General features: G+C 42.3%; 1 protein-coding gene across 4 annotated transcripts in view; it reads right to left on the bottom strand.

Moving 5' to 3' along the window:
• The window catches only part of RUNX1 (RUNX family transcription factor 1), a 207,851-nt gene that overhangs the window by 33,955 nt on the left and 146,528 nt on the right, over window positions 1–27,368 (bottom strand). For 3 of the 4 annotated variants that reach the window (XM_037904376.2, XM_037904395.2, XM_007054616.4), the window contains exon 6: window positions 8,575–8,766. The exons of the other annotated variant lie outside the window; for it this stretch is intronic. In XM_037904376.2, coding sequence (XP_037760304.1) covers window positions 8,575–8,766 — 192 coding nt within the window. The remainder of the gene's footprint in view (window positions 1–8,574; window positions 8,767–27,368) is intronic. 4 annotated transcript variants of the gene reach the window in all.

The following is a 27,368-nucleotide window of genomic DNA, read 5'->3' as shown; positions in this document are numbered from 1 at the left end:
AATCACCGTACAGAGTGGGTTCAGTTGCCCAGCAACTGTCCAGTCTAACTGAGCTCAGAACTTACTCTTTTTCTTAGTTCTTTTTTTTTCCAGTTGTATATGTTGTACTGTAACTATATCTGTATGTTACAGTGAAATATGGACAGACGGCGAAAGATAGGTAGTGTTAAGAAGAACACACAAAGTATCAAATGATGAGAAGGATAGGGGTACGTGAGCAGCTGGTACATCTGGAAGGGGGTACATGGGCAGCTGGTAGTCCCAAGGGGGGTACACAATAAGAAAAGTTTGGGAACCTCTGGTTTAGAGGGAAAGAGTGGAACTGCATGAAGCACACTGAAATGACGATAGGCAGAACACACTGGACGTCTGTGAAGGAAATGCACTAGTTTGAAATGAAGTTTTTCCTTTAACAGGCAAAGTGAGAGATTTACATTTCTGGCAACAAAAACTCTTAGCTGGCTTTAGTTTATTCCAGCAGCTCTGGTGTTAGATAGCTGATTGAACCTGTATCTGAAATAAGATGTATTCAACGAGCTCCAGAATATTTGGCAATCTAAGTGGAAATAAGAAATGTCTGAGGAGTTCACAGAGATTTTATCTCATCCTGGAGATCTTAAAAATAGTCAAGGGAATCCCCAAGCAGTTTCCTGCCCATAAAGGGGACTGCAATTTGGCATTGTTTTGACTGAATGAAGACATAGGGTGAGATTATTGGTCAGTAGCAGCAAAAGTAGTGACCTGTCTGAGAGAGGGAGATATTTTAGGCCTTGTCTACACTACACAGTTTTGTCAACAAAAGTCAGCTTTTGTTGACAAAACAGTGGAGGTGTACACATTGAAATGCTTCTCCTGCTGATATAACTCCCCTGCTATGCTGACATAATACAACCACATTGACCAGAGGCCTGGGGCTTATGTCGGTGGAGCTAGGGTGATGCAGTGTTGGTAGGGTTGCCAACTGTCTCATCACACAAACCCAAACACGCTTGCCCTGCCTCCTTCTCCATCCCTTCCCCTTGCTCTGGGAGGGAGTTTGGGTGCAGGAGGGGGCTCAGGGCTGGGGCAGAAGTATAGGAGGAGGTGAGGGGTGGGGGCTCTGGCCAGGAGGCGCTTACCTCGGGCAGCTCCCAGTTGGTGGAGCAGTGGGGCTAAGACAGGCTCCCTGCCTACCATGGCCCTGCACTGCTCCCAGAAGCAGCCAGCATGTCCCTCTAGCAGCAGCTCCTAGGCGGGGGGACAGGAGGTCTCCGTGCACTGCCCGCACCTGCAGGCACCGCCCCCGCCGCTCCCATTGGCCGCAGTTCCCAGCCAATGGGAGCTGTGGAATTGGCGCATGGGGTGGGGGCAGCATGCAAAGACCCACCTCTCCCTCCCTCCCGCCTAGGACCAGCTGTCAGAGGGACATGCCAGCTGCTTCTGGGAACGGCGCAGGGTCAGGGTAGGCAGGCAGCCTGTCTTAGCCCAGCTGCGCCTGTGGACATTTAGTGCCTAAAATCTCCCGGTTTGGCTTCAGTAGCCTCCAGGAGATAGGGCCTGATTCCGGGAGACTCCCGGCGAAACCGGGAAGGTTGGCAACCCTATAAACAGAGGCGATAAGCCCTGGGAGGCAGCTGGACTCCTGGTAGGGAGCTGCACGGAGCTGAGAGCCCTGGCTGTTAATCCTCCACACTGCCCCTCTTCAGTCAGTGGAAGTGCTCCTGGTGAGGACGGACACCTCCAACAGAAGGAGTGTAGTGTGGACATCAGCCACCGCAATAATTAATGTGATGGCTATAAGTCGACCTAAGATAGGTCGACTTAAGATTGCAGCGTAGACACAGATAAGAGAGAAGTTATGGTCATGAGGTCCAATGAGGAATTCTGATGCCAAAGGGAGGGAATTCCATTGGACTATTCCTACTTCTAAGAGACTTCCCGATGTAAAATCTGTAACCATCTCCCTAATATGCCATGGCAGAGCTGGTGGAGATGCCCTTGGTAACAAAATCATGGCCATTAAAAATTAATATTTAGACAAGACCCAAAGGACGCTAGGAGCTTTACAGAACATATAAAAGACACACACACCCTGCCCCAGGGTGGCTAATTTTAGATATAATAAAACAAGTAAGAGCAACACACAATGGAAAGAGGAGGGTCCAAGAGAATGGAAAACGTGAAGGTGAGGATTACACAAAAACAAGGTTACATATTTCCTGATGCACACACATTGCACATGGCTTCCCCATATTCATTTTTAAATTATGTTTTTTTCCGCATCTTATGCCCTGCTACTTGTCAAACTTTCTGTCAGACACAGACACGGCTTTGGGAAAATGGGGGTTTCGGGATGGGGTTTTTTTTGGCAAAGTGAGCGGGCTCTTCCAACAGAGAGTGCTATGCAACCTAGTCTTGCCATGCTAGAGATGGAAAGAATCGCATTAAAGATGCTCCCATTTAGTTTGATTTTTTTTTTTAAAAACCAGATTTTCAAGAACACCTTCGGTTTGGTTGGCACAGTTAATGCTGGGCAAAAGTGGTAGCATTCATTTCCGCAAAACTGAAGGGCAGAATTAGGCCCCTTTAAAAATCAGACCCATTATAGTCTTATGGTGGTAGGCTTCTAGGAAAGCAGTGTGAAACTTTTTTCTGGATTAGAATTCTATTTATTTTAATGAAAGAAAAATTGTTATGAGAACTTTAATATGGTATGCTTTCCGTGTCTTACAAGAGCTGTTTTGTGACACAATAAATAAATTTGATATCAAGGGTTTGCTTCTCTTGTAGAACAAAGAAAAGGAGGACTTCTGGCACCTTAGAAACTAACCAATTTATTTGAGCATAAGCTTTCGTGAGCTACAGATGCATCTGATGAAGTGAGCTGTAGCTCACGAAAGCTTATGCTCAAATAAATTGGTTAGTCTCTAAGGTGCCACAAGTACTCCTTTTCTTTTTGCGAATACAGACTAACACGGCTGCTACTCTGAAACCCGTAGAACAACACCATTCACTTTTAAAGGACAAACTGCTGAGATGATTTATATCAATTTAACTGATCAGAGATTAAACATGAGTCAAAGAAACACATTGTACTCTTAGAAAAAAGCAGATTTCTCTGTCTGACATTCACTAACACATTTAAAAGATAAGTGAAGAGATCATTCTTCTTAGGCGTGAAGAAATCTCTTTCACTATTAACTTCGAATGCCTTACATTTCTTTACAAGATGATGTCCATCAGTCTCTACCCAACCAAGAAACATAATTTAGTTAATCTTTTGCCCTATTCAGGAAAACCCATAGAGCTGGATTCTGGCTGCCAGGCATACATAGGTATGTGTGCGCACACACACACACAAACATGAGTCCATACAGAAGACAGGGTGCATGGGACAAAAGTTTTCCAGCCCTCTCTTGGATCCTCTCCAAAGCTGTGGGGAGGATGCTTTGCAAACCATCTGCAACAGAAATGATGGCAGAGCATTCTGGGGTTAGGAGTGGGGTAAAGTCCATACCTTGGTGCTCAAACATCCTTTGACCCAGTGGCAATGGCAACTATGTTTTCCTTCCACCAAAGCAGATTTGTCATGCTCCTAACAGGAATAATCTGTATCGAGTGCCTTTGAATATTGCTGCTTAGAATACTGTACCGGTGTAGTATGGGGGACATTGGTGGAGGAATACAGGCACACAGTAATGCTGCTCTGCCAGCAAATGTGTACACCTGTTCTTGCAGCTATTGACTAAGGAAGTCTGAATTTGATCCACACCCCTCATTATCCATTTCTTTTTTTAGATTATATAATTATCACAATCACAGATGCAAAGAAACCAGCATAAATATACAATCAAAAATTGTTTGAAAATATAGTGCAGACATGGAATCAGTAATGTTAAGGTCTGAGATATCATATTTAACCTTTTTTATATAGCTTTAGTGGTAGAAGTACAAAGTATGCAATTACATGACCTATGGGGTATAAATCAGCATAATAAACTACTCAGATTAATCAAAGAAAACAGTATGATATTCCATTAATAAGCTATATACTTATTGTAAGCACCTACAGTTCAAGGAAAAATACATTAATCGAAAAAGAGGGAGCTACAGCATCATCCAGAGAGAACATATTTAGAAAAATAGAAGTATTTTTAAATATTACACAGTGAAAAGACAATTCACTGTCCTAGTCTTGAGTGTCTGCCTGTCTGTGTCTGCAGTAAGAAATCAGTCAATTAGAATTCTCTAAAGTGCCTTAAAAATGACATTTTACACTTAAGCCAAAGACGTTCTCAGCAGCAAATGTCACTGACTGCCAGACCATTCTGAAACTCTACCCTATGAACACTTCTAACACTGTTAACGTATTAGAGAAACCAGGTGGGATCAACACGGCTACAACAACACTGCAAACTGTTAGCCTATGACCTACCAAGCTGATTTAAAAGTGGGGGGAAAATTTGGGACAGGATACAGTTGTAATAGGAGCAAAGCCATTGAAATTCCTTATGCTTACACATAGCCCTTGATTCCACTTCACTGTTTCTTTAGTACATGGGAACCCTGATAAACAGGGCTATTTTCAGTGGAACAAGATTATGATAGTATGGACCTTGAAACGTCTCTTAAACAAAGCATACTGCACCTGGGAGAAGACAAAAGGCTGGGTCGTAACCAGAAAATCTCAGTTTTAATGTTCCTTACTCACCCAAAGAGTAGATCTTTACATTAATAAAATAAGCACATAAATATGTAAAAGTCTTTGTTTTGTTTATAAACTGCAACACTGGTTAAAAATCTGTCAACATTTTTATTATGAATTCTTGTTTCCAGGGTCTTTAAACTTGGCCATAAAAATGTAGTCCCAGATGAAACTTAACATATTAGGTTACAGGTTTTTTTAAAAAGCTCCAATTTTTTAAGGCTATCAAGGTGTAAAATGAACCAGAAGTGTGTTGTTGAAGATGATTATTTGCTTTTTCTAGACAGGAAAAATAGCTGTCTTATTTATTTTTCAAACTTATGGGTGATTAATAAATCGTGAGTTGGAAACACTGTTTTGGCTAATTTAAATAAACCAAAACTATGTAGGTCTTTCATTGGAAATATATGTAAATATATGTTACCCCTTAAAATTGCTTACGGTAGTTACTGTGCATTGGCTCAACTCTAATGGCCCCACAGGAGCAGATTCTTGGGTCAATGATCTACAAATTTAAAAATATTTATGTTGGCCCTGACCAGATAAATTGTAATGGAACCATATAATCCATATTTTTAAAAGTTTCTAATTATGTATCTACCTACTCCAGTCAACATTATGAAAAGCCAACTTCCTAGTTATGTATTTACTCACTCCAGAATGACACCACAGGAAACTCAGTCACAAAAGTATATACTTAAATCATGATCAAAGGCCTTACCTAACTGCTCAAAAGCAACAATCCGGGCCTAGCTCACACTGCTCTGCTCTGCTCTTTCTTTCTTTCTTTCTTTCTTTCTTTCTTTCGCACAAAAAGGGGGTGAGTTAAGGCTGAATAGTTATCTGGATTTTCAGCCTTAACTGAATTTCCTTGTTTTTGGGAAGTTAGGTCAGGTTGTTAACATTATAGGCTTGGTACTTGCACAAAGTAATCTTTCAACTTGAAACATGTGTGATGTGGTAGCTGCTCTTCTCCCCCCACCAGCTTTTGTCGGTGAACTGGTATGGTTAGATCTTTCAAATGAACAGGTGTACTTTCTCCCTTCTTGTGATATGAAAGAAGCATAAAACTCGATTACAGCAATTTATGATCTCCTAACTTGCATGGACTTGTATCCATGACACAAGCAGCTTTATGTTCAAATTTAAGACCTGATAAAATGGGAAGTTAAAATTAACCTCAAGCCCTTTATAGATGAAAACCTCAACAAATAAACAGTGGTTTAGTGGCATGGCAATCTGCCCCTTTAAATCTATGAACTAGCCCAAGATGTCTATTTTGAGTTAGGGTTTTTAAAAAAAAAAACAGATTCTGATGAACAGAGGAGTAGCCTGTGATTCATACTGGGGTAAGTTAAAGCAAAGTTTACCACCACCAATTAAAAGCCTGCACTGTACATTTTTCTTGCCTCCTGTCTATAAAAAGTCTAATGCTCTCTTCATTCAATAGGTGGTTACATAAAGTATCTGAAGCTGCAAATATTTATACATCAGCGGAGTAATAATATGGAAAATGTCAGAAATATTTCATTTCTGTTAGGCTATATTCTGCAATGTAATGATGTTATTTAAAAAAAAACCCCACCCTCAAAACCCTGTGCTCCTTAAGTGTAACATAGAAGCTCAATCTGGAAATCAGACATTCTTCAGATCTTGAGAAATATATCAAAGCTCTGATTCTCATTTACATTAAAGCCTCTTTACACTGTGGGAGAGCATGGCCTCAAAATGGGTGTAAAATAAAAAGGGGTCTTTGCATAAATAGCCCTACATTTTGACCGAAAGAGGCTTTAGGCTTAGCCTTATTTTCCTGTTAGTGGCTACAAGTCTCACCAAGCTGTTCAAATTTTGGTCAGGCTAATGTGCAATTTTCATGGATGGGGAAAAAACAACTAACCTGGTGATTTAGCATGAGAACATCAATGAGGAAACATTAGCAGTTCAATTGCTATCATTTTCTGACCTACTCCTATAAATTCACAGGCTAAATGTATCAAAATTATATTTTAAGAAGCAAAGCAATATACTAAATACATTTCCGGAAGTAGCAGCTGAATCCCTAGAGGAGTGTGAAAGAGTTATATTGCTCTGAAGTTGTACTACTGAAGAGGTCTAAAACAGAACAAGAAAAGAGGGATACTTGATGTTAAACCTGATACTCTGCTACGCATATAGTGTTCCAAAGTAGTTGAAGAATGCAAGTCTGCTACTAATACCTCCACCCATGTAGCCATAATAATACATTCATTTTCTTTGATAGCAATATATCTGAAGGCAGAAGAAATCAAACTTACTTTGTTCTCCAAATCAGACTCTCAGCAAGGTGACTGCCAAAAGTCTTTAGAGATGTAAGACCAGATCCTCTGCTGGTGTAAATTGGAGCAGCTCCAGGAAGGACCTATGTGCTCCTTGAACTTTTCTGCATACTTTTTTTTTTTTGCAATGCAATTCACGATAGCATGTTGATTTAATTCAACAACTCACTTACTTCTCAGTAGCGGCCAGACCCAGACCCTGTACGCACTGAAGTCAATGGGAGGTTTGCAAGTGACTTCAATGGCCACACGATCAGGCCCGAGAAGATAAGGATATATAACGAACACTTTAGTTACAGAAGTAATACGCTTTTCTACAAGTAGTGCAAAGAGTGCTGCACGCTAACCCAGATTTTAAAAAATAGAACACTAAAGAAAAACTATTGATTCAAAACCACTATAACTAGTTCTATCCAGAACACCAGGAGAGAAGCTTGATCAAATCTATTTCATTCTGACTGGAAGGACAAAGTTTAATTCCATCAAGCAACAGCATTTGCTAAGATAAATATGGTCATTTACCTTAATTTTAGATGTGCTTAATTATGCATCTGCATTTTTGACAATTTTGTAAAATATACAGTAGTCATCTGATTCAATGCCCACTGAATTTCACCTGATTTAATGGATGCAAAGTAAGATTTCCGAAAATTATCCAAGACTGGATTGTTTGATTTCATTCATATTATCTGGACTTGAATCACAAATGAAGTCAACATTTTGAGTCCCCTCTTAGAGGTTTTAATTAAAATAAAAGCTATAGGATATCCTTATATCACAAATGTTTGCTCTTACTAGCAGTGCAAGTACTTAGTTCTAGATTGGTCTTCTCTGCTGAACAATGGGCTCAGAGCTTTTGTGTGTAAATGGTTTCTTAGGAAAACTACTGCAAGTTGCTGACAGTGTGTCTCCTTCACAAATGCATATAATTCGCTGACTAAATATTCATCAGGGAATACAGCTACATATACAAAAAATCCAAGAGTACAGCATCTTTTTTTTTTAAGAAGGCTTGAAGAATTACAGTCCCAAGACATCTGAGGATAACACCATGAACTCTACTGTCCAAGTGAAAGTTGCTACAGTAGATGCACGTTAAAAAGGTGCTCGACTTTAAAAAAAATATGGTCACTTGTTAGAAAAAAACCCCACAGCTGAATGCTGCAAGGTAAGCGAAGAAAATCTGTTCTATATGCCTTTCTCACCCCCATCTTCCTCCCACTGTGTTTTATCAAAACGTCACAAGTGACCTCTGGAAATGGAATTGCCATTAGAGAGACAAGGTGGGGGAGGTAACATCTTTCATTGATCAACTTCTGTTGGTGAGCGGGACAAGCTTTGGAACTACACAGAGCTCTTCCTCAGGTCCCGAAGAACTGCTTTTCATGTAGGCCGCCCTACCATCACAGCTGTTGTGCTGTCTTCCATGCATCTCCTGGTTACCAAAACAACATGGAAGTTATTTGTGGCAGGGGGAAAAGCATCTTGAAGGGCCATCTAGTACTGCAGACTATGTTAAGACTTTGATGACCAACAGTGGTTCCTTCACTTTAGGGGAGGGTTTCAGGTACTTACCCTGAATCTGACTCTGAGGCTGAGGGTTAAAAGCAGTGGTGTGGCTCAAGGAAGCTCGTGGGTTAGGTGTGGGGGCTGGGTGATGTGGGCTGACCCTCATGGCTGTGCGACGCAACTGCTCCAGTTCACTCAGACGCTCTGAAAAGGACAAGCTCCCGGGCTTTGTCTGTTCATCTAGTTTCTGACGATGTCCTAGTGTGGGAGGGGGGGAAAAAGATCAGAAAATCTCACTGACATGTGCCTTTTTTTTCCTCGATCCATTGGCAATGTACCTAACTGGCTAGTGGCCATCTGAAATTCAGCAAAGACTGTTTGCTCTGTATTAACAGAAGACACAATCAAGTCATGCACAGTAATGATATCACAAAGCGGTGTAACTCTTATGAGGTATGGACTACTCAAAAAAAAATCCACTAAAAAGTCACAGCACCCTATTATCCCTATTATTGTGTATAAAAAAGGTGCATTTGGTGGGGCGAGGGCCTTTCAAATACATATTTTCAGCTTCTGTCACCTAAACCTGTACTGAAGTAGCTCCTCAAGCATTCAAACCCAGATTGTCATAATTCACTGCAATTAGACAAGGAATGATACTACAGAAATAAAACCCCAACCCCAAACAAATAATGTTCTCGGATGCTTTAGGAACTGCTCTTTACAAATAAACAGGAAAGGAATACAAGAAACCGTGTTTAACAAATGGAAATTATGGGGAAACAAAGTGTCTTTTACTAATATCGGGTGTTTCCAAAACATTAAAAGGTTGGACTGTCCCGTCCCCTGCTGTGCCCTGAAGAACATCTTGCGAGATAATGCTGATGTACTCGTTGCTATCTTATGTGGTGAATGCCAGTGCACAGTGAACTCAGCCGCCATCCCATGGGAGTTTCAGGGCCAGTGGCCATGGGGGAAGCCCTGGTAAGCCCTGCTCCAGCCTCCTGGTAAAACTTTGTTGGGTTGGTGGTGGTGGGAGGGTGAGGTCTGGAGTATGTGTGCATGGGGGACAGCCTTTGGAGAAAGCAGTGGAATGGCACAGATCCAGCACAGAATTTCCAAGGTCTATTGGTTCAGGGGATGAAAGCCCTGTCCAGATGCACAAGGGCACCATGAAAGGACAACTCTGAGTCATCTCTTTCCTGCCTCCTGGGGGTGGAAAAGAGTTCGCTAATTGCCTAAAAGTTTCCATATTGTCATCACTTTCCATCCCATTTGTGTCCCCTTGCTTCCAGTTCTATATGATTAAGCTCACTATCAAAGTATCTCATCATTAGAGCCTGACACCGTGTTGCTGAATGCAAATGAAAGATTCTAAATGTAAACATACAGCTACCAGTGTTGCACCTGAGACCTATCACCAAACAAACAGAAAGTGCTCTGTGAAAAGTTCTTTCTGTCCCCTACAGTACACAGCACTCTTTCACACAGCTGTAACAACGCTTTAATCAAGACATGGGCACTTCTTTTTTCATTCTAGGGGGGAAATGCACATTTAAAAGCAGTTCCCAGTAGCTACAATTCTAAAATTAAATTCTATAACTCGCATTATGGTTCCAAATCTCACTGGCTCAGTTTTCTTCCTCCGACCAGACCCTTTGGCGCAGCTTGCACTTTCTCAGATTCCACACTGCACTATAAATTATCCCAGGGAAAAAAAATTAAAAAGACACAGTATAGAGTCGTGATTTTATCATTAAGAAGGCTTTAAGGGAAAAGAAAAAGAAAGACTTTCATCCAACACTTTAGTACTTCAAACACAACTTTCTTTCATTTGTCAGCAATGCAAATCTGGATTCTGATTCAAATCCTTAGCTTATGGCACTTGACTTGAATGCAAACACACTGAGTCACGCAAGCTGTGTACATATGTAAAATGTCTCGTACATTCTGATTATATTAAACATGAGCCTGCTGGATTGAAGGCCCCTGGGCCAGGATACAGAGTAACCCCTAGCAAGTCTATTGCCGTAATATATGTTATTCTCAAATCAATCAATTTATGCTTTTAATTTAGTGCTCTGTGTAATGTTTTACCCCCTTAGCTTCCCTCCTTCTTCTCTGTCAGGTGCTGCTCTCATGGCATCACATATTATTCCTGTGGCATGGAAATTAAGGGCTTGTCTGTACAACCCCTAGATATACTGGTGGCACTCGAGTAACCCCACTGAAGTCAGTGGGATGAGGGCTGGACAAAAGCTGGTGAGATGAGAGCTCCCCTTCCTGTTTCAATTTACTTTAAGCACTGTGAGAGTGCGCCTGCTCCAGTACCCAGGATTCTTTCAACCAGTTTACAAAATCCTCTCTCTAAGGCCAGCTCTACACTTAAAAATTAGCTTTCACCTTGCTACATCACTCCAGGCTGTGAAAAAATTGTGTGCCTCGTGCAATGTAATTACCTCCACCTAACCACCCGTGTAGACACAGCTAGGTCGACAGAAGAATTCTTCCATTGGCCTAGCACCACTCTGAGCGGGGCATTAACAACATCAGCCCTTTCCATCAATGTAGGAGGCAAAGTGTCAACGTGCGATAACGGCACAGCTGCTGCGCCTCTGTAGTGTAGATGTGCCCTACGTGACCAGTGCAGTTCAGCGTGAAAGCCTGGCAGCGGGAATCTCTGTGGCGAGAGCAAGGGATTGGAGGGGGAGGATTCGAACCAGGACTTTTAAGATTCCACTGATGTAAATGTTACTTAGAAGAATTACAGGATCCCTCTGGCTGCGTCTTGAGGAAACAGTCATTTGTTTTGTGTGGCAGCTTTGTGATGGGAGCTACTGATACATATCACTGGAAATGTCATTTCAGGTAAGTGCCACTTACTGCAAAAGCGAGTGGTTGTTTTTTAATCAACCGAGCTACGCAGCCTTTTTCTACGAGATGACGCTGGCGGGCAGCAACATAAGATGTTTAACGTCACAAGCGTCTGCGCAGCGTCAACGTGCAGTATCGGAAAAATGTAACTAATATAAATGGCTTCCCCATGCTACAAAAATGCATGGGCTGAGCATTGCCAGAGCGACGTATTTATTTATTGGCTTTACTCGGAGCAGTCTGCAAACATTGGTGAATGTATCCTCATGTCACCCTTGTGAGGGAGGGATTTATTACTATCCCCATTTTATAGGTGGGGGAATTGAGTCACAGAAAGAAAAATTGATTTGCCCACAGTCACAGAGTGAGTGGCAGACTCCTGACTCCTAATTTAGTGCTTAATCACAAAACCATCCTTCCTCTGTATGTGAGGATGGAGAATGATGGAACAGGAATTCATTCACAATGCAGTCCTCTCACACTTTATAGCCCATGAAAATAGTGACAGTATTGAGTTTAAAGGGAACAAAGGGAACCAGTCACAGCAGAGAGGCGGAGAGAAAAGAACAGAGAGGTAATAATATTAAGGATGAACATAAAAACATTTAGGTGTTCTGTATTTATAAAACAGAATAATTTGTGGTAGGGTCACTTGCCAGACAGTGATTTGTTTTCCCTCACATGGGTTAGTCAATTTAACAGTCTTCTTCTTGTTATCTTGTGGGCCAGATCCTCAGCTGGTATCAATTGGTGCAGCTCCATTGATTTTAATGCTTTACAGCAGTTTAGGATTTGGCCGTGAAAATCTGATTCTCTTCTCACTCCAGCTTGTGTAAAGCAGAAGTAACTCCACTGAAATCAGTGAGGTGTGAAACTGATGTAAGAAAGGAGAATTGGGCTCAGCGCTTGTAGTGCCAAATGATAGATTATACTTGACATTGGGGCCCAATCCTTCATTCCTTGCCTTCTCAAAACTCCCATTGCTTCTGTTGTGTCAAGTGTCCTCTGAACACAGAGAGGGAAGAAAGGGGTGGCAGGTTTTTTCCTGGACTGCAAGATCATGGAATTAATGCAGTATTTAGGACTCTATTTAGAATAAACAGGGCATCCAATCTGTTTGGTTGAATCACATTTTTATATCCCTTTTAAATATCACTTTCTTTGCACAGAATTTGAAATAAGGTGCATAGCGAAAACACTAACTGTTCTGATATTTTTACTGAAATACAACATGAAAGTCATTTTCCTCTAACTGGGGGAAAGTGCACTTTTATAGGCTTTAAGAGACTGTAGAGCATTCAGCTTGGACTGGGTCCATCTGGCTGGAATGCTGGATTTTGAAAATAACAAAACCAAAATATCTTGGCAGCCCCCATTTTTTTGCACACTGAATGTTAATTGTAAATGTTTACTCATTTAGTGTTTAATATTGTGGCTGGCCGTAGGGATACAATGTCAGCACTTCTAGTTGCCTCTTGCTTCTTGCAAAAAGAAATAAACTCCAGAGTTATCTTCCTTTAAGCCTACTTTATTATTTATTTCTTTAAACTTCCTACATATTTATATTTACAGAATCAGGTGGAAAAGAAGAGAAGATAACAAGAAAAGACATAAAATATGAATATGTTTAGTCTTCCAGTCCAAAACCTCAAGCTACATTAACTCCTCTTTGAGACTGCATATTATTTTAAGAGTAGCCTTGGCAGAATTCAATTTTTATTTTTAAAATAATTTTGATGGACAAGATCAATGTTTATTTTTAAGCACATTTTTCAATTTTTATCAATTAAAATTTTCACCATTGTGGTACACTGGGAGAGGGAGGGTCAGACAAAAATTATTTAATGACTGTAGACATTGGAATTCAAAAAGTTAAAGCTTTATAACCATTACAACACAAACTGTCAACATCACATGCCAAAATATACACAGTAAATATCCTGAAATGAAATTTTGTAAGTTCTCAAGCAGCATTTTTCTTTTCTTTTCTTTTCTTTTCTTTTCTTTTCTTCTTTCTTTCTTTCCCTACCTGTAAATTTCAGTGATCCTCAATGGAATTGTTTCTCCAACAGTTTGTGTGCATATGGTGAAATCGACATTTACTGTCATTGACCATTAAAAGGCTAATCCTTCCAAGCCAATTTATGAGTAAACAGTACGGCAATGGTTTACAGAAGATAGATAGGAATATCGTTCAGTTTCATATCTCAGTTCCAATTATTGTTACAGTGAGAAAAAAAGTGGGTGGAGGAGGGAATCGTGCATTCAACTTAGCACATGGCAGCAATAATGTTTTGGGTTTTTTAAAAAAGTACTGTACATCCCTAACGTCCACCTTCCAAATGGTAGTAATATCAAGGTAGATACAGTTTTACGCCAAACAACTTTGCATTGTGGCTATAATTCTGAATAGATTCAGTTATGTCAGTCATCCATCATATCCAAACTGACCACAGACTTGGGGGTGCTGGGAAGTGCATGAATAGGCTGGATATTATGTATGTGCCACATTCCCCTGAGCACTCACTGACATCCAGATGGTCATCTAAAGGGGGAATGTCTGGTGATGTCTCCACAGAGTAAAGCCAAATACAAACTGACCGATACTGTGATATCATTCCTAGATGCATCTTCTTTTGCCATTCACATAGCCAACATCCCCCTTTTGATGTCCTTTTGGGAGGACAGTTTATTTTTGTGGGTATCTGCAAGCATTTATACATGTTAGACATTCCCACTATGATCTCTCTCTACTATGGGACTCAGACTTCACAACCTTAGCTGTCTTTCTGGCAGCTCCTGAACTTGTCTGGGCATTTCTATTTCTCCACCCTGATAATCCAACTTGTACATGTGTTAAATTAGTTTTCCATGTTCTTTTTTTCCCCATCCTCCTGTTTAAACCTGTTCTGTTCAAAAAAGTACATTCTGGGTTGACAAGAACTGTAGAGCAGTGGTTCTCAACCACGAGTCTGCGGCCCCCTGGGGATCCATGAACACTTTCAGGGGGGCCACGAAGCTGGGAGCGGGGCAGGGCTGAAGCCGGCAAACTTCCCCCCCACAAGCCAGGAGCAGCAGGGGGCTGAAGCCAGGAGCCCCAGCACCCCCCTCCAAAGCTGGAAGCCGCATTACGGGTCCCCCTCCCCCGCACCCCGCGGCACGTGTACACAGCCCCTAGCTACCCCCTGCATGCACACAGTCCCTAGCTACCCCTCCCTGCACCCTGAGCTACTCCCCTGCCTGCACACAGCCCCTAGATACCCCTCTCCCTGTACTCTGAGCTACCCCCATGCTCACACACAGCCCCTAGCTACCCCTCCCTGCCTGCACACAGCCCCTAGATATCCCTCTCCCTGTACCCTGAGCTACCCCCATGCTCACACACAGCCCCTAGCTACCCCTCCCTGCCTGCACACAGCCCCTAGATATCCCTCTCCCTGTACCCTGAGCTGTTTTCAGACTTTTTGAACTGAGTCCCCACTTGAAGTTATAATATTTGGTTGCGTATCCCACACAGCCCAGACAGGCTGGGTGGCCTCCTGAGTCAGTCAGGGGGTGGAGGTGGCGCTCCCTCCCTGGACCCCACAGTGCAGAGTTGGCTCGAGCCCTTGCCCCCCAGATAGAAGTAAAACTATGCCTATGCCCAAGGGTCCCGCCTGCAGCCCAGAGCCCCCACTGGGCCTTGGGGTTTTTATAACATGATGGGGGTGGCCTCAGCAAGAAAAGGGTTGCGAACCCCCGCTGTACAGTACTAACTGGTAGCTAGGATATACCCTACCCAAACCTTAACGAAAAGGAAATTTGTTTTGCTTCCCATTCCTCCACCAACATTTCTACTGACTGGTGACTGATATGGATATGGATGCTGGCAGGCCAGGTGCCAGTTCATGCTAAGGTCCTCATGTCTCAACTGGACACTGACAGATACATAGCTGGAATCTGACTGGCTCACCTGTGAGTTAATATTGATAAAATAGGTATTGGAATTATCAGAAAGCGTTCAGTATTTAGACTCTACTGAATGCCTGTGAGTTGCTGCATGCATTAATCTCACTTGTAATATCTGTGCTCCATATGGTACTGTAATATTTGAGCAGTTGTATGGTGAGCCTCTGTGACTGTGTGAATTGCCATTCAGGAGAGGGACATGAACTGGTGTGAAGAGCTATTTTTCTGCAGAAATTGTTACGCCACTCTCCAAAAAGGAGACCCATCGATACCAGACAGGCTATAGCTGCATCTTACCCTCCCTACATGTGGATTGAGATGCCATCAACAAAAGGACTAAAGACTGTTCTGCTCTCTCCCCATGAGTCATGTAAGTGGACTCCTCCCATCAGCTGAGTTTGCATATAGCAGGAGGGGCATAAAACCCCCAAACCAAAGGTGGTTGGATTCTAAGGGGTGGGAGAGGCAAGGTGTTTCTAGGCATAAGCAAGAGATCACCAGCTGTTTAAGCCTGGGCTAGCCCTAAAGGACGAATAGAGCTTGCGGATTATAGAAGCCTATATTATCTTTTCTAACCTAAGACTATAACTCATTTGTGTGACTATGTGTGCTTGCTTTAAACTTGTAAAATCTCTCTAATTTCCTTTTGCTATTTAATACGTCTTCATATAGTTTACTGGAGGATTGGCTACAAGCGTTGTCTCTGGTGTGAGACCTAAAGCGCAATTGACCTGGGATAAGTGACTGGGTCTTTGGGATTAGGAGTAACCTGAATATTGCTGTGATTCATGTTACATGGTGCCATCTATCACAGCGATGCGCTCCCCTGGGTGGCAAGACAGACTGGAGTACCGAAGAGGCCTGTCTGTGACTCCATGTTAAGGCTGTTAAAGTGCTTGAAGTGTCTGCACTTGATGTAGTTCGTTGGTGAAATCTAAGTTCAGAACTCACAACCAATGTGGGGTTTGTGCCCTGTTTTTTAACCGTCCACCCTGAGGCTGCTACTCATGCTCGTGCATCACCGCTGGGAGCATCACAAGGTTCACATGTGGGAATAGGCCAGCTCTCTGACGTAACAATAATGCAACAGAGCATATGGAATGTTTTAAAGAAGAATCAGTTCATGGAAGTTACATTGGTTCGCAAAATTATACCCTCATCTTACTTTTTTTAACCACAACATATGTACTTTTAAAAGAGCTAATCCCTGTCAAGGTTAGAACATGATCAACACACTGCCAAAAGCCTCCTTTGTTTCTTTACTGTTTGCATTTTCCCTCACATAAACTTCCCTAAAAATATACTCCAGACATGGGGCTAAGGCCTTAAAAGTTAGGTCAACATGGCTACTGCACTCAGAGGTGTGAAAAATCCACACTCCGGAGCACAATAGCTATGCCAGCCTAACCCCCAGGGGTGACACAGTGAGGCTGATGGAAGAATGCTTCTGTCGACCTAGCTACCGTCACTCAGGGCAGCGGCGTTCCTACACCGACAGAAAAACCACTTCCACTGCTGTAGTAGTCTGCGTCTACACTACAGGGTTATGCCAGCAGAGCTACAGCACCTTAGCTATGCCACGATAGGCCACATCTACAGTCTGGGGACTAACACATAATTGCTGGCGACATGAATAAATGAACAGGTGTGGAAACAAAACAAAACAAAAGTAGAAAATGATAGCTCTGTCCAAAGTAAAAATCTAAAGAGACATTAGTTTCATACTGTTATTCCTTTTTGCTTAAATGATTTAATCCGTACATTTTAGGGCTTGCAAAAGGTACCAGATTGGGAACCTGGGAGACTTAATTCCTTTAGGCAGTATATACTTCCTGATCCTACCTTGCCTCAACTGGAATGACAAAATCTAAGACCTGGCCTAAACTTAAAGTTAGGTAAGGAAAAATTCACACCCCCACCTAAACCCAAGTGTAGTTACAGCTGTGTCGATGGAAGAGTCCCTCCATCAACCTAGCTACTGTTCTTTGGGAAGGTGGCATTCCTTCCCCTACAGAAAAAGCCTTCCATCAGTTTTGACTCTGTCTACACTACGGGATTATGCCTGCATTGCTACAATAACCATTGCTCATCCTCCGAGTGTAAGCCAGGGAATTACAACAGGAAAAGTGAATTTTCCCCACTTTAGCTGTTTACTGTTCAAACTTGGACAACACATGAAAACATTATCCTTCTCCCATGAAAAAATTAGCTACACTGTTTCAGAGTAGCAGCCATGTTAGTCTGTATTCGCAAAAGGAAAAGGAGTACTTGTGGCACCTTAGAGACTAACCAATTTATTTGAGCATAAGCTTTCGTGAGCTACAGCTCACTTCATCGGATGCATTCAGTGGAAAATACAGTGGGGAGATTTATATACATAGAGAACATGAAACAATGGGTGTTACCATACACACTGTAACCAGAGTGATCACTTAAGGTGAGCTATTACCAGCAGGAGAGCCGGGGGGGGGGGGGGAGGGAGGGGGAAGAACCTTTTGTAGTGATAATCAAGGTGGGCCATTTCCAGCAGTTGACAAGAATGTCTGACAAGAACAGTGGAGGGTGGGGGTGGGGGAATAAACATGGGGAAATAGTTTTACTTTGTGTAATGACACATCCACTCCCAGTCTCTATTCAAGCCTAAGTTAATTGTATCCAGTTTGCAAATTAATTCCAATTCAGCAGTCTCTCGTTGGAGTCTGTTTTTGAAGTTTTTTTGTGGAAGAACTGCAACTTTTAGGTCTGTAATCAAGTGACCAAAGAGACTGAAGTGTTCTCCGACTGGTTTTTGAATGTTATAATTCTTGACGTCTGATTTGTGTCCATTTATTCTTTTACGTAGAGACTGTCCAGTTTGGCCAATGTACATGGCAGAGGGGCATTGCTGGCACATGACGGCATATATCACATTGGTAGATGTGCAGGTGAACGAGGCTCTGCTAGTGTGGCTGATGTGATTAGGCCCTATGATGGTGTCCCCTGAATAGATATGTGGACACAGTTGGCAACGGGCTTTGTTGCAAGGATAGGTTCCTGGGTTAGTGGTTCTGTTGTGTGGTGTGTGGTTGCTGGTGAGTATTTGCTTCAGGTTGGGGGGCTGTCTGTAAGCAAGGACTGACCTGTCTCCCAAGATCTGTGAGAGTGATGGGTTATCCTTCAGGATAGGTTGTAGATCCTTGATGATGCATTGGAGGGGTTTTAGTTGGGGGCTGAAGGTGATGGCTAGTGGCGTTCTGTTATTTTCTTTGTTGGGCCTGTCCTGTAGTAGGTGACTTCTGGGTACTCTTCTGGCTTTGTCAATCTGTTTCTTCACTTCAGCAGGAAAATAAAATAAAAAAAATCTTTGCCTTCCTTGAGTACAGGGAACGTAATTTAACTCACAATTGTTTTGCTGTGCAATAGTTCAGAATACCTGACTTTTCAGTGAAATGGTGTGAACTTTTTCTTCTTTGACTTAACAGTCTCTCCACTGTAGTAATACTGTGTAGTGCCCAAGCAGGATTCCAGCTCATTGAGAGTTCATAAATTTCTTGTGGTTCTTCCTAGTCTTTATTTTATATTTTTGCACCATTTTTACTTCCTTCATTTTCTTTGCAGCTGCAGAGAGATATAGTAAGCTACTGTATAGTATTTTGAAAGCAGGGCCTCTGAGTAGTTTCCAAACTGCATACAAGCAGGTTATTCTTTAAGCTTGTTTTCTTTGGCTTGGTGTTAGCAACACAGAATGAGTCAAACAGTATTAACTTTCAACAGGGAAGTGATGTGGTCAACCAAAACTGTTCGTGGCTAGATTGTGAAGATAGGTAGAGCAGGTAACCAAGACCAGTCCATAATGCAGTGTGTAGGCAGGAAAGGCAGGCAGATTCTTAGTAATTAAGTCAAAGTTACAGGCTAAACTTTTCTGCCAGTTTGTGTTAAGGTTACACCGTAGCCTTACAGTTCTTGATCACTCAGTCTTAGGAAGCTGGTCAGATAAGTTCTTTGCCTTGAACTATTATACTTTGGATGAAAAGTTTTATGCTGTACAAAGAAATGGGAACACTTTCCATCACTGGCTGGTTTAACTTCCTTCACATATCTCCCCTCCTCCATTTGTACATACTGCTCCTCATCTGTTCAGGGGTACGGAGAACAAATAAGATGCTCTTTCTGTGACAGGCAGGCTAATATTGCTTCAGATATTGACAGAGTGTGCTGTAGGACAGACAAATCTTTCTTGGTTACTCCACAGATAGAAGTACACAGCCTCCTCTATACATCATTCCCCCTCTCTTAGGACATAGGAGTCGAACTCCTCTGGCAGAGGCCATTGCAAACCAACATGTGAACAGCCTGGCCGCCATGAAACACCTTTTAACGTTTGTTAAAACTCAATTGCTTCTTCATTTTGCCCATCATGGCTGATAGGCAAAAGGCAAGAATCTGAATCACCTCTGGAGCAGAAATTCTTTTCCAGGAACTTGTTCATTCCAGCGTATCAGAGAAGGATACAACAATGACAGCCTCCAGTGTTTCTGTGTGTCTACATGAAGGAAACAGGTACAGCGTCTGATAACAGAAGACAAGCTGAGCTCTGACTGCAGCAAAAAAGCATTTTTACTTCTGGCAATTAACCACAACGTGAAAGACACGGCTGCTCACTGAGAAGCAATGATGTTGTGCAGACACAAAGCTATGCCGTCACCCTGAGTGGCTACCATTCTGTTAAAACCCATAACTAAGAAAACTTCTTATGAAGCAGGACTCCATAAAAGCTCTGCATTTACAGCAGATTGTTTTGAACAACACAGCATCATGTAGGAATAGTTTTGCTTTTAAATTCCAGTTCTAAGGGGCACAACTCCTCACTCCGAGCCCCGCTCTTGGAGTAAGTGACAGGGCCTGGAAAGCAGAAGAACCACAGGTGTTCCGCTGCATGGAGTTGGAGAGAGGAAGTGGACGGTGGAGATGTCATGTAACGGGACTTGGTGGAATCCCTTGGCACACACCATTGGACTTCACTCCAGGGCAGCTCTCTCAACAGCAGTGCAGAAGGCATTTGGGGGAGGATGCAGAATGGGACAGAGGCAACGCCAGTAGGTCAACAAACTATATAGATCCATTGGCTAACCACCCTATGTGGAAGGCGCGTAGACAATTTATGTACTGCAGTCTGGAAACTGCAATGAGTTGATTGCACAGCACATCCTAGGCTTGATTCCATTTCCCCGGATCCCACACAAGGCCCCTACAGAAGCTTAGAACCTCTCATTGGTTCAGGCTTTAAAGCAAGGATCAGAATATGGTCCTTAATGACAAAAGGAAGACTAAGGAAAGACAAGACAGATAAGTCTGAGAGAGTTAAAGGGCCCGGTCCTGTGAGGTGCTGAGCAGCACCCTATAGGACTGGATTCTAAGTGAGAAGGAACAATCAACAGGTATATATCCAGCTGTCTACTTTGTGCGCTTTCTTCTGCCTGCTAAAATAAATATATTATGTTAAATAAAATAACTTGATTAGGTTGCCTATTAAACACCTTTGCTTACACACAAGTCTACTTGGTATTTCCCCATATTCCTATGGAACAGTCAGAAAGATGGACTTGTTCACCAGCCTTAATAATACAAGGTTCTCCTTGGATAAATGATGATCACCTCTCCTCTGTGTGCTGCAGGGGTTTGGCAGTGCTGCAGAGTCAGCTGGTGAGGAAGTGGAGTATTTACTGCATTTTTAGGGAGGGATTTTCAAATGCATTTGCACTGGCCTAACTCTGCTCCCATTGACCTTATTGAGAGTTTTACCATTGACTTCAATGGGAGCCGAGTTAAACCAATGTTGAACATGTCTGAAGATCCCAGAATACAAATACAAGTACAAATAAACACTTAAAAATATGCATCATGGTCAATAAATGAGATTGAAGGTTGTAAAAGCAAATACCCACTACAGAAATAAGGTCAGCAAGAATGAGAAGATTGAAGAGAAATTGAATGATTTGGTGACTGTTTTAGATTCAAAATTGAACAGTTTGAAGAAAGATGGATCAAGTAGGATGAACTGATGATTACAAAAAGAAACTAAAATAACTTTTATAATGAAGTGTATTCTTACTGAAACTCCTTCCCTATACTGCCTCAAGTCTGCTATATATCTGACATCCTCTCATTTACTGCTCATGTAAGAAAGGAACTTGTACTGTCAGCAAAACTAGAGACAAGGTGAGGGAGGTAATATCTTTTATTGGACCAACTTCTGTTCATAGAATCATAGAATCTCAGGGTTGGAAGGTTCCTCAGGAAGTCATCTAGTCCAACCCCCTGCTCAAAGCAGGACCAATCCCCAACTAAATCATCCCAGCCAGGGCTTTGTCAAGCCTGACCTTAAAAATTTCTAAGGAAGGAGATTTCACCACCTCCCTAGGTAATGCATTCCAGTGTTTCACCACCCTCCTAGTGAAAAAGTTTTTCCTAATATCCAACCTAAACCTCCCCCACTGCAATTTGAGACCATTACTCCTTGTTCTGTCATCTGCTACCACTGAGAACAGTCTAGAGCCATCCTCTTTGGAACCCCCTTTCAGGTAGTTGAAAGCAGCTATCAAATCCCCCCTCATTCCTCTCTTCCGCAGACTAAACAATCCCAGTTCCCTCAGCCTCTCCTCATAACTCATGTGTTCCAGTCCCCTAATCATTTTTGTTGCCCTCCGCTGGACGCTTTCCAATTTTTCCAAATCCTTCTTGTAGTGTGGGGCCCAAAACTGGACACAGTACTCCAGATGAGGCCTCACCAATGTCAAATAGAGGGGAATGATCACGTCCCTCGATCTGCTGGCAATGCCCCTACTTATATAGCCCAAAATGCCATTGGCCTTCTTGGCAACAAGGACACACTGTTGACTCATATCCAGCTTCTCGTCCACTGTCACCCCTAGGTCCTTTTCTGCAGAACTGCTGCCTAGCCATTCGGTCCCTAGTCTGTAGCGGTGCATGGGATTCTTCCGTCCTAAGTGCAGGACTCTGCACTTGTTCTTGCTGAACCTCATCAGATTTCTTTTGGCCCAATCCTCCAATTTGTCTAGGTCCCCCTGTATCCTATCCCTACCCTCCATCTTATCTACCTCTCCTCCCAGTTCAGTGTCATCTGCAAACTTGCTGAGGGTGCAATCCACACCATCCTCCAGATCATTGATGAAGATATTGAACAAAACCGGCCCCAGGACCGACCCTTGGGGCACTCCACTTGATACTGGCTGCCAACTAGACATGGAGCCATTAATCACTATCTGTTGAGCCCGACAATCTAGCCAACTTTCTATCCACCTTATAGTCCATTCATCCAGTCCATACTTCTTTAACTTGCTGGCAAGAATACTGTGGGAGACCGTGTCAAAAGCTTTGCTAAAGTCAAGGAACAACACGTCCACTGCTTTCCCCTCATCCACAGAGCCAGTTATCTCGTCATAGAAGGCAATTAGATTAGTCAGGCATGACTTGCCCTTGGTGAATCCATGCTGACTGTTCCTGATCACTTTCCTCTCCTCTAAGTGCTTCAGAATTGATTCCTTGAGGACCTGCTCCATGATTTTTCCAGGGACCGAGATGAGGCTGACTGGCCTGTAGTTCCCCGGATCCTCCTTCTTCCCTTTTTTAAAGATTGGCACTACATTAGCCTTTTTCCAGTCATCCGGGACTTCCCCCGATCGCCATGAGTTTTCAAAGATAATGGCCAATGGCTCTGCAATCACATCCGCCAACTCCTTTAGCACTCTCGGATGCAGAGCATCCGGCCCCATGGACTTGTGCTCGTCCAGCTTTTCTAAATAGTCCCGAACCACTTCTTTCTCCACAGAGGGCTGGTCAGCTCCTCCCCATGCTGTGCTGCCCAATGCAGTAGTCTGGGAGCTGACCTTGTTCGTGAAGACAGAGGCAAAAAAAGCATTGAGTACATTAGCTTTTTCCACATCCTCTGTCACTAGGTTGCCTCCCTCATTCAGTAAGGAGCCCACACTTTCCTTGACTTTCTTCTTGTTGCTAACATACCTGAAGAAACCCTTCTTGTAACTCTTAACATCCCTTGCTAGCTGCAACTCCAGGTGTGATTTGACCTTCCTGATTTCACTCCTGCATGTCCGACCAATATTTTTATACTCTTCCCTGGTCATTTGTCCAATCTTCCATTTCTTGTAAGCTTCTTTTTTGTGTTTAAGATCAGCAAGGATTTCATTGTTAAGCCAAGCTGGTCACCTGCCATATTTACTATTCTTTCTACACATTGGGATGGTTTGTCCCTGTAACCTCAATAAGGATTCTTTAAAATACAGCCAGCTCTCCTGGACTCCTTTCCCCCTCATGTTATTCTGTTGGTGAGTGAGACGAGCTTTTGAGCTTACGCAGAGCTCTGAGGTCTGGGAAAAGGGACTCAAAGTGCCACAGCTGAATACAAGGCAGAACAGATAAAGAGAAAACACATGTTGCAAGAAACCATTCAAGGTGAAGTGGGCAGTTAACACTCTTACAGCCATAGATTGTTGTAATGAGCCACAAATCATTTTTGGTGTTTAGCAGAGTTATGAATTTAAGCTCTCAGGCTCATGAAGATGTTGTGCAAGTTTCCTTTGAGGATAAGGACTAAGTGGTCAGATATGGAGTGATCATTTTGTAACAAGTGTTCACCCATAGATGATACGGTGTTTCTGTCTTTTTTCCATTTTCTGTGTGAGTTCATTTGAGAGCGTAGCGATTGTTTTGTTTCATCTACATAGTTGTTGTTGGGGCATTTAATGCACTGGTTGAGGTACATCACCTGTTGTGATAGGCATGTGTATGACCCATAGATCTTGAAAGGTGTGTTGTGGGGGGTATCGATCATTGTAGCAGTGGAGATAAGTCTGCAGGTTTTGCATCTGTTGTTATGCCAGAGTCTGGTGCTGCTTTGAGTTGGTGTCCTGGTCTGTGGGGAGCTTGCTTCTAATGATGAGCTTGGTGAGGTTGGAGGGTTATTCAAAGGCCAGAAAAGGGGGCTCAGGAAAGATTTATTTCAGGATGGGGTCCGCATTGAGTATGGATTGTAATTGTTTAATGATACCCTCTATGGGTTCCAGTGTAGGGTGTAGGGGACAAGTATCAGTGTGCAGTTGAAGGTTTTTATGTCCTATATTAAAGCAAGTTCTCCTGGAGTATTTGCAATCTACTTCTCTGGTGGAATGCCATTGTCTGGTGAAGGCGGTTAAGGAGTGTATCCTGGACTTTCGCCTCGGAGCATGTTCTGTAGTATCGGAGTGCCTGGATAGCAGATTTCTTAGTTTGTTTGGGGTGGTTACTTGATTTCTTGGTCTGTTTGGGGTGGTTACTGTTTGGGGTGGTTACTTGAAAGTAATCTGTGTGTTTCTTGTTTCACCTTCAAAGTACTTTACAAACAACAGTGGACTGATCCTCTTGTGAACTAGGTGCTACAATTAGCTAATTAAAACATCTAGGAATGTAGGTGGGTAGACCCTGTCTATACTGAAGTTTTTTGCACAAGTGTATCTACACCAGCATAAATGTTGACTTGCACTGATACAACTTATCCCACAGTAAGCTGCACTGCTGCAAGTCCTGGCTTATACCAGCTTTTCCCAAACTTGGCACACCGCTTGTGCAGGGAAAGCCCCTGGTGGGCCTGGCCGGTTTGTTTACCTGCTGCGTCTACAGGTTCGGCCAATCGCGGCTCCCACTGGCCGCGGTTCGCTGTGTCCGGTCAATGGGGGCTGCGGGAAGTGGCGCGGGCAGAGGGATGTATTGGCTAAGGAAGGACTAGAATTCTGGAACTACTGTCTCTTAGGGCTGGTCTTCACTATGGGGAGATTGATGCTGCTGCAATCGATTCAGCAGGGATTGATTTAGCGGGTCTAGTGAAGACCTGCTAAATCGATGGCAGAGAGCTCTCCAGTCAACCCGAGTAATCCAGCTCTTCATTAAGAGTAAGGGAAGTTGACCAGAGAGCATCTCCCATTGATGCAGCACAGTGAAGACACCGAGGTAAGTCAACCTAAGCTAAGTCGACTCCAGCTACGTTATTCACGTAATTCATGTTATTCACGTAACTTAGGTCGACTTACCCCCATAGTGAAGACAAGCCCTTAGTCTCATGCTCTTACCACTGGAACATGTCTTGTCTCACATCATGAGTCACTATACCTAGCCTACTCCTAAAATAAAATATTTTCTCAGTGAAATGCAAACACACATGTCAGTGTGTCATTTATAAAGCTGTTTATATTATTATGAAAGTTATAAAATAGGTGCCTATCACAAATGACAGCAGAAAAATACCCCACATTGAATAGATCTAAATTACCAATCATATCACTCTGTTACGGTCTAAGAATAGATGGGCCTTGCACCATACCCTGAAAGTCGACAGACTTAGGCCCTACCAGCCTGGTGGTGAGTTTCAAAGTCAAGGGCACTCCATTGAGAACACCCTGCCATTGGTCACAAGACATTCAACCCTTGGGACTATCATGAAGAGTGGCCGCACATAAGGAGAAGGGGTCTCTTCAAGGAGCCAGGATCCAAATCACAAAGGTCTTTATAGATCAGTTTCAACACCTGAAATTGCATCTTCAATGAGAAGTCAGTCTGGACTTTGAAGAATTGATTTAACATTAACCTCTGAAGCTGCCACTGCCAAGCAGGTAGCCAGCAACATTCCATACCAACAATGGCTTCCAGATGGTCCTAAAACTCAAGCCCTTGTAGAGCGCATTGCTATAATTCAATGCCGTCATGTAAACATGTGTGTGTCATAAGCAGACGTATTTCCTCATAATTTAGATTCTTTTTAGAACATACGATCACTCGTCACAAACTGACAACACAATTTATTTCTTTTACGTCTCTTGCTCTCATTATGCCCTACAGCAAAATGATTTTGTTAACAAAATAATTTTAAAAATTAGAGGTTGGAATGGGCAATATACATACTTGGGAGGGACAATTGGCATTTGCATGACATGAACTTTATCTTTTGTGCCAACATTTCCTTGCTGCTCTGGGAGAATGCAAAGCAATCCCAGCAACTGATAGATTGTTGGGAATGCCCTGCATTTTCCATCTGTTCAGATGTCTTTTCTTCAGCATGCCATGTTTCCTTTTGTATATGCTCACATAGTGCAGTGTTTTATTCTGCTTAAAGTTGAACTCAGTCACTGTTCCTGAATGGTTTCCCCAACATGACTCACATATGGAAAAAAATATAAAAAGAATACAAGCAATGAAATTATATATATATAATATATATTCTGTTTACTAGAAGTGTACAGCAGCAGTGTGAAATTACAAAACATTCTTGCTCAAATCTAAATTTAGATTTGAACTAGAATGTTTTGTAATTTTACATTGCTGCTGTACACTTCTATACGAAAATTATATAAGCTGATTTTAAAAGTCTTTGTTGTGTACTCATAATTTAAACCCAGAACTCCTACTCCCCTCTAAGTTTTAATAATACAAGAAAATACATGAATACGGAATATGCACACATCAGTGCTCAATCATTTGTGTTCATTGCAGTCCATTGCATTCTTTGTCTATACATGATCTATTTACATTGGAAGCTCTTAGGGGAAAAGTACCTTGGCCAAGATTTTTTAAAAGTATCTAGCAATTTTGGGTGCTGATCCTTAGAGGACAAATGATCTGTGAAGTGCTTAGCACACAACTGGTTCTATAGAAGTAATAGGATTCTGAATCACTCTCTCATTTTATTATCTAGCAAGCCAAAAATATCACTTAATTTTTTCATTTGAATTTTCTGCCAAAGAATCTGTGAAATATTACAAATCCCCAGGTGAATGAAAGGGTCTGGTAAGTAATCAGTGAAATCCTGGGAGGTACCATCATTTTATGACAGAGACACAGCCACTTATTCAGATGTGATTTCTAAATTACAGTTTGATACAAATCTTTTCTTAAAAGTTAGTCTCAGTTCCAAAGAAAGAAAGAAAGAAAGAAAGAAAGGATTTGAAGGCATTTAACATTATTTTAGTTCATTGAGACAAAAAGAAAGATTTGAA

Source organism: Chelonia mydas, chromosome 1 (genome assembly GCF_015237465.2).
Source record: "Chelonia mydas isolate rCheMyd1 chromosome 1, rCheMyd1.pri.v2, whole genome shotgun sequence".
Lineage (NCBI taxonomy): Eukaryota > Metazoa > Chordata > Testudines > Cheloniidae > Chelonia > Chelonia mydas.
The sequence above is the reverse complement of the archived record's forward strand: the minus strand, read 5'-3'. Positions and strand labels throughout refer to the sequence as shown.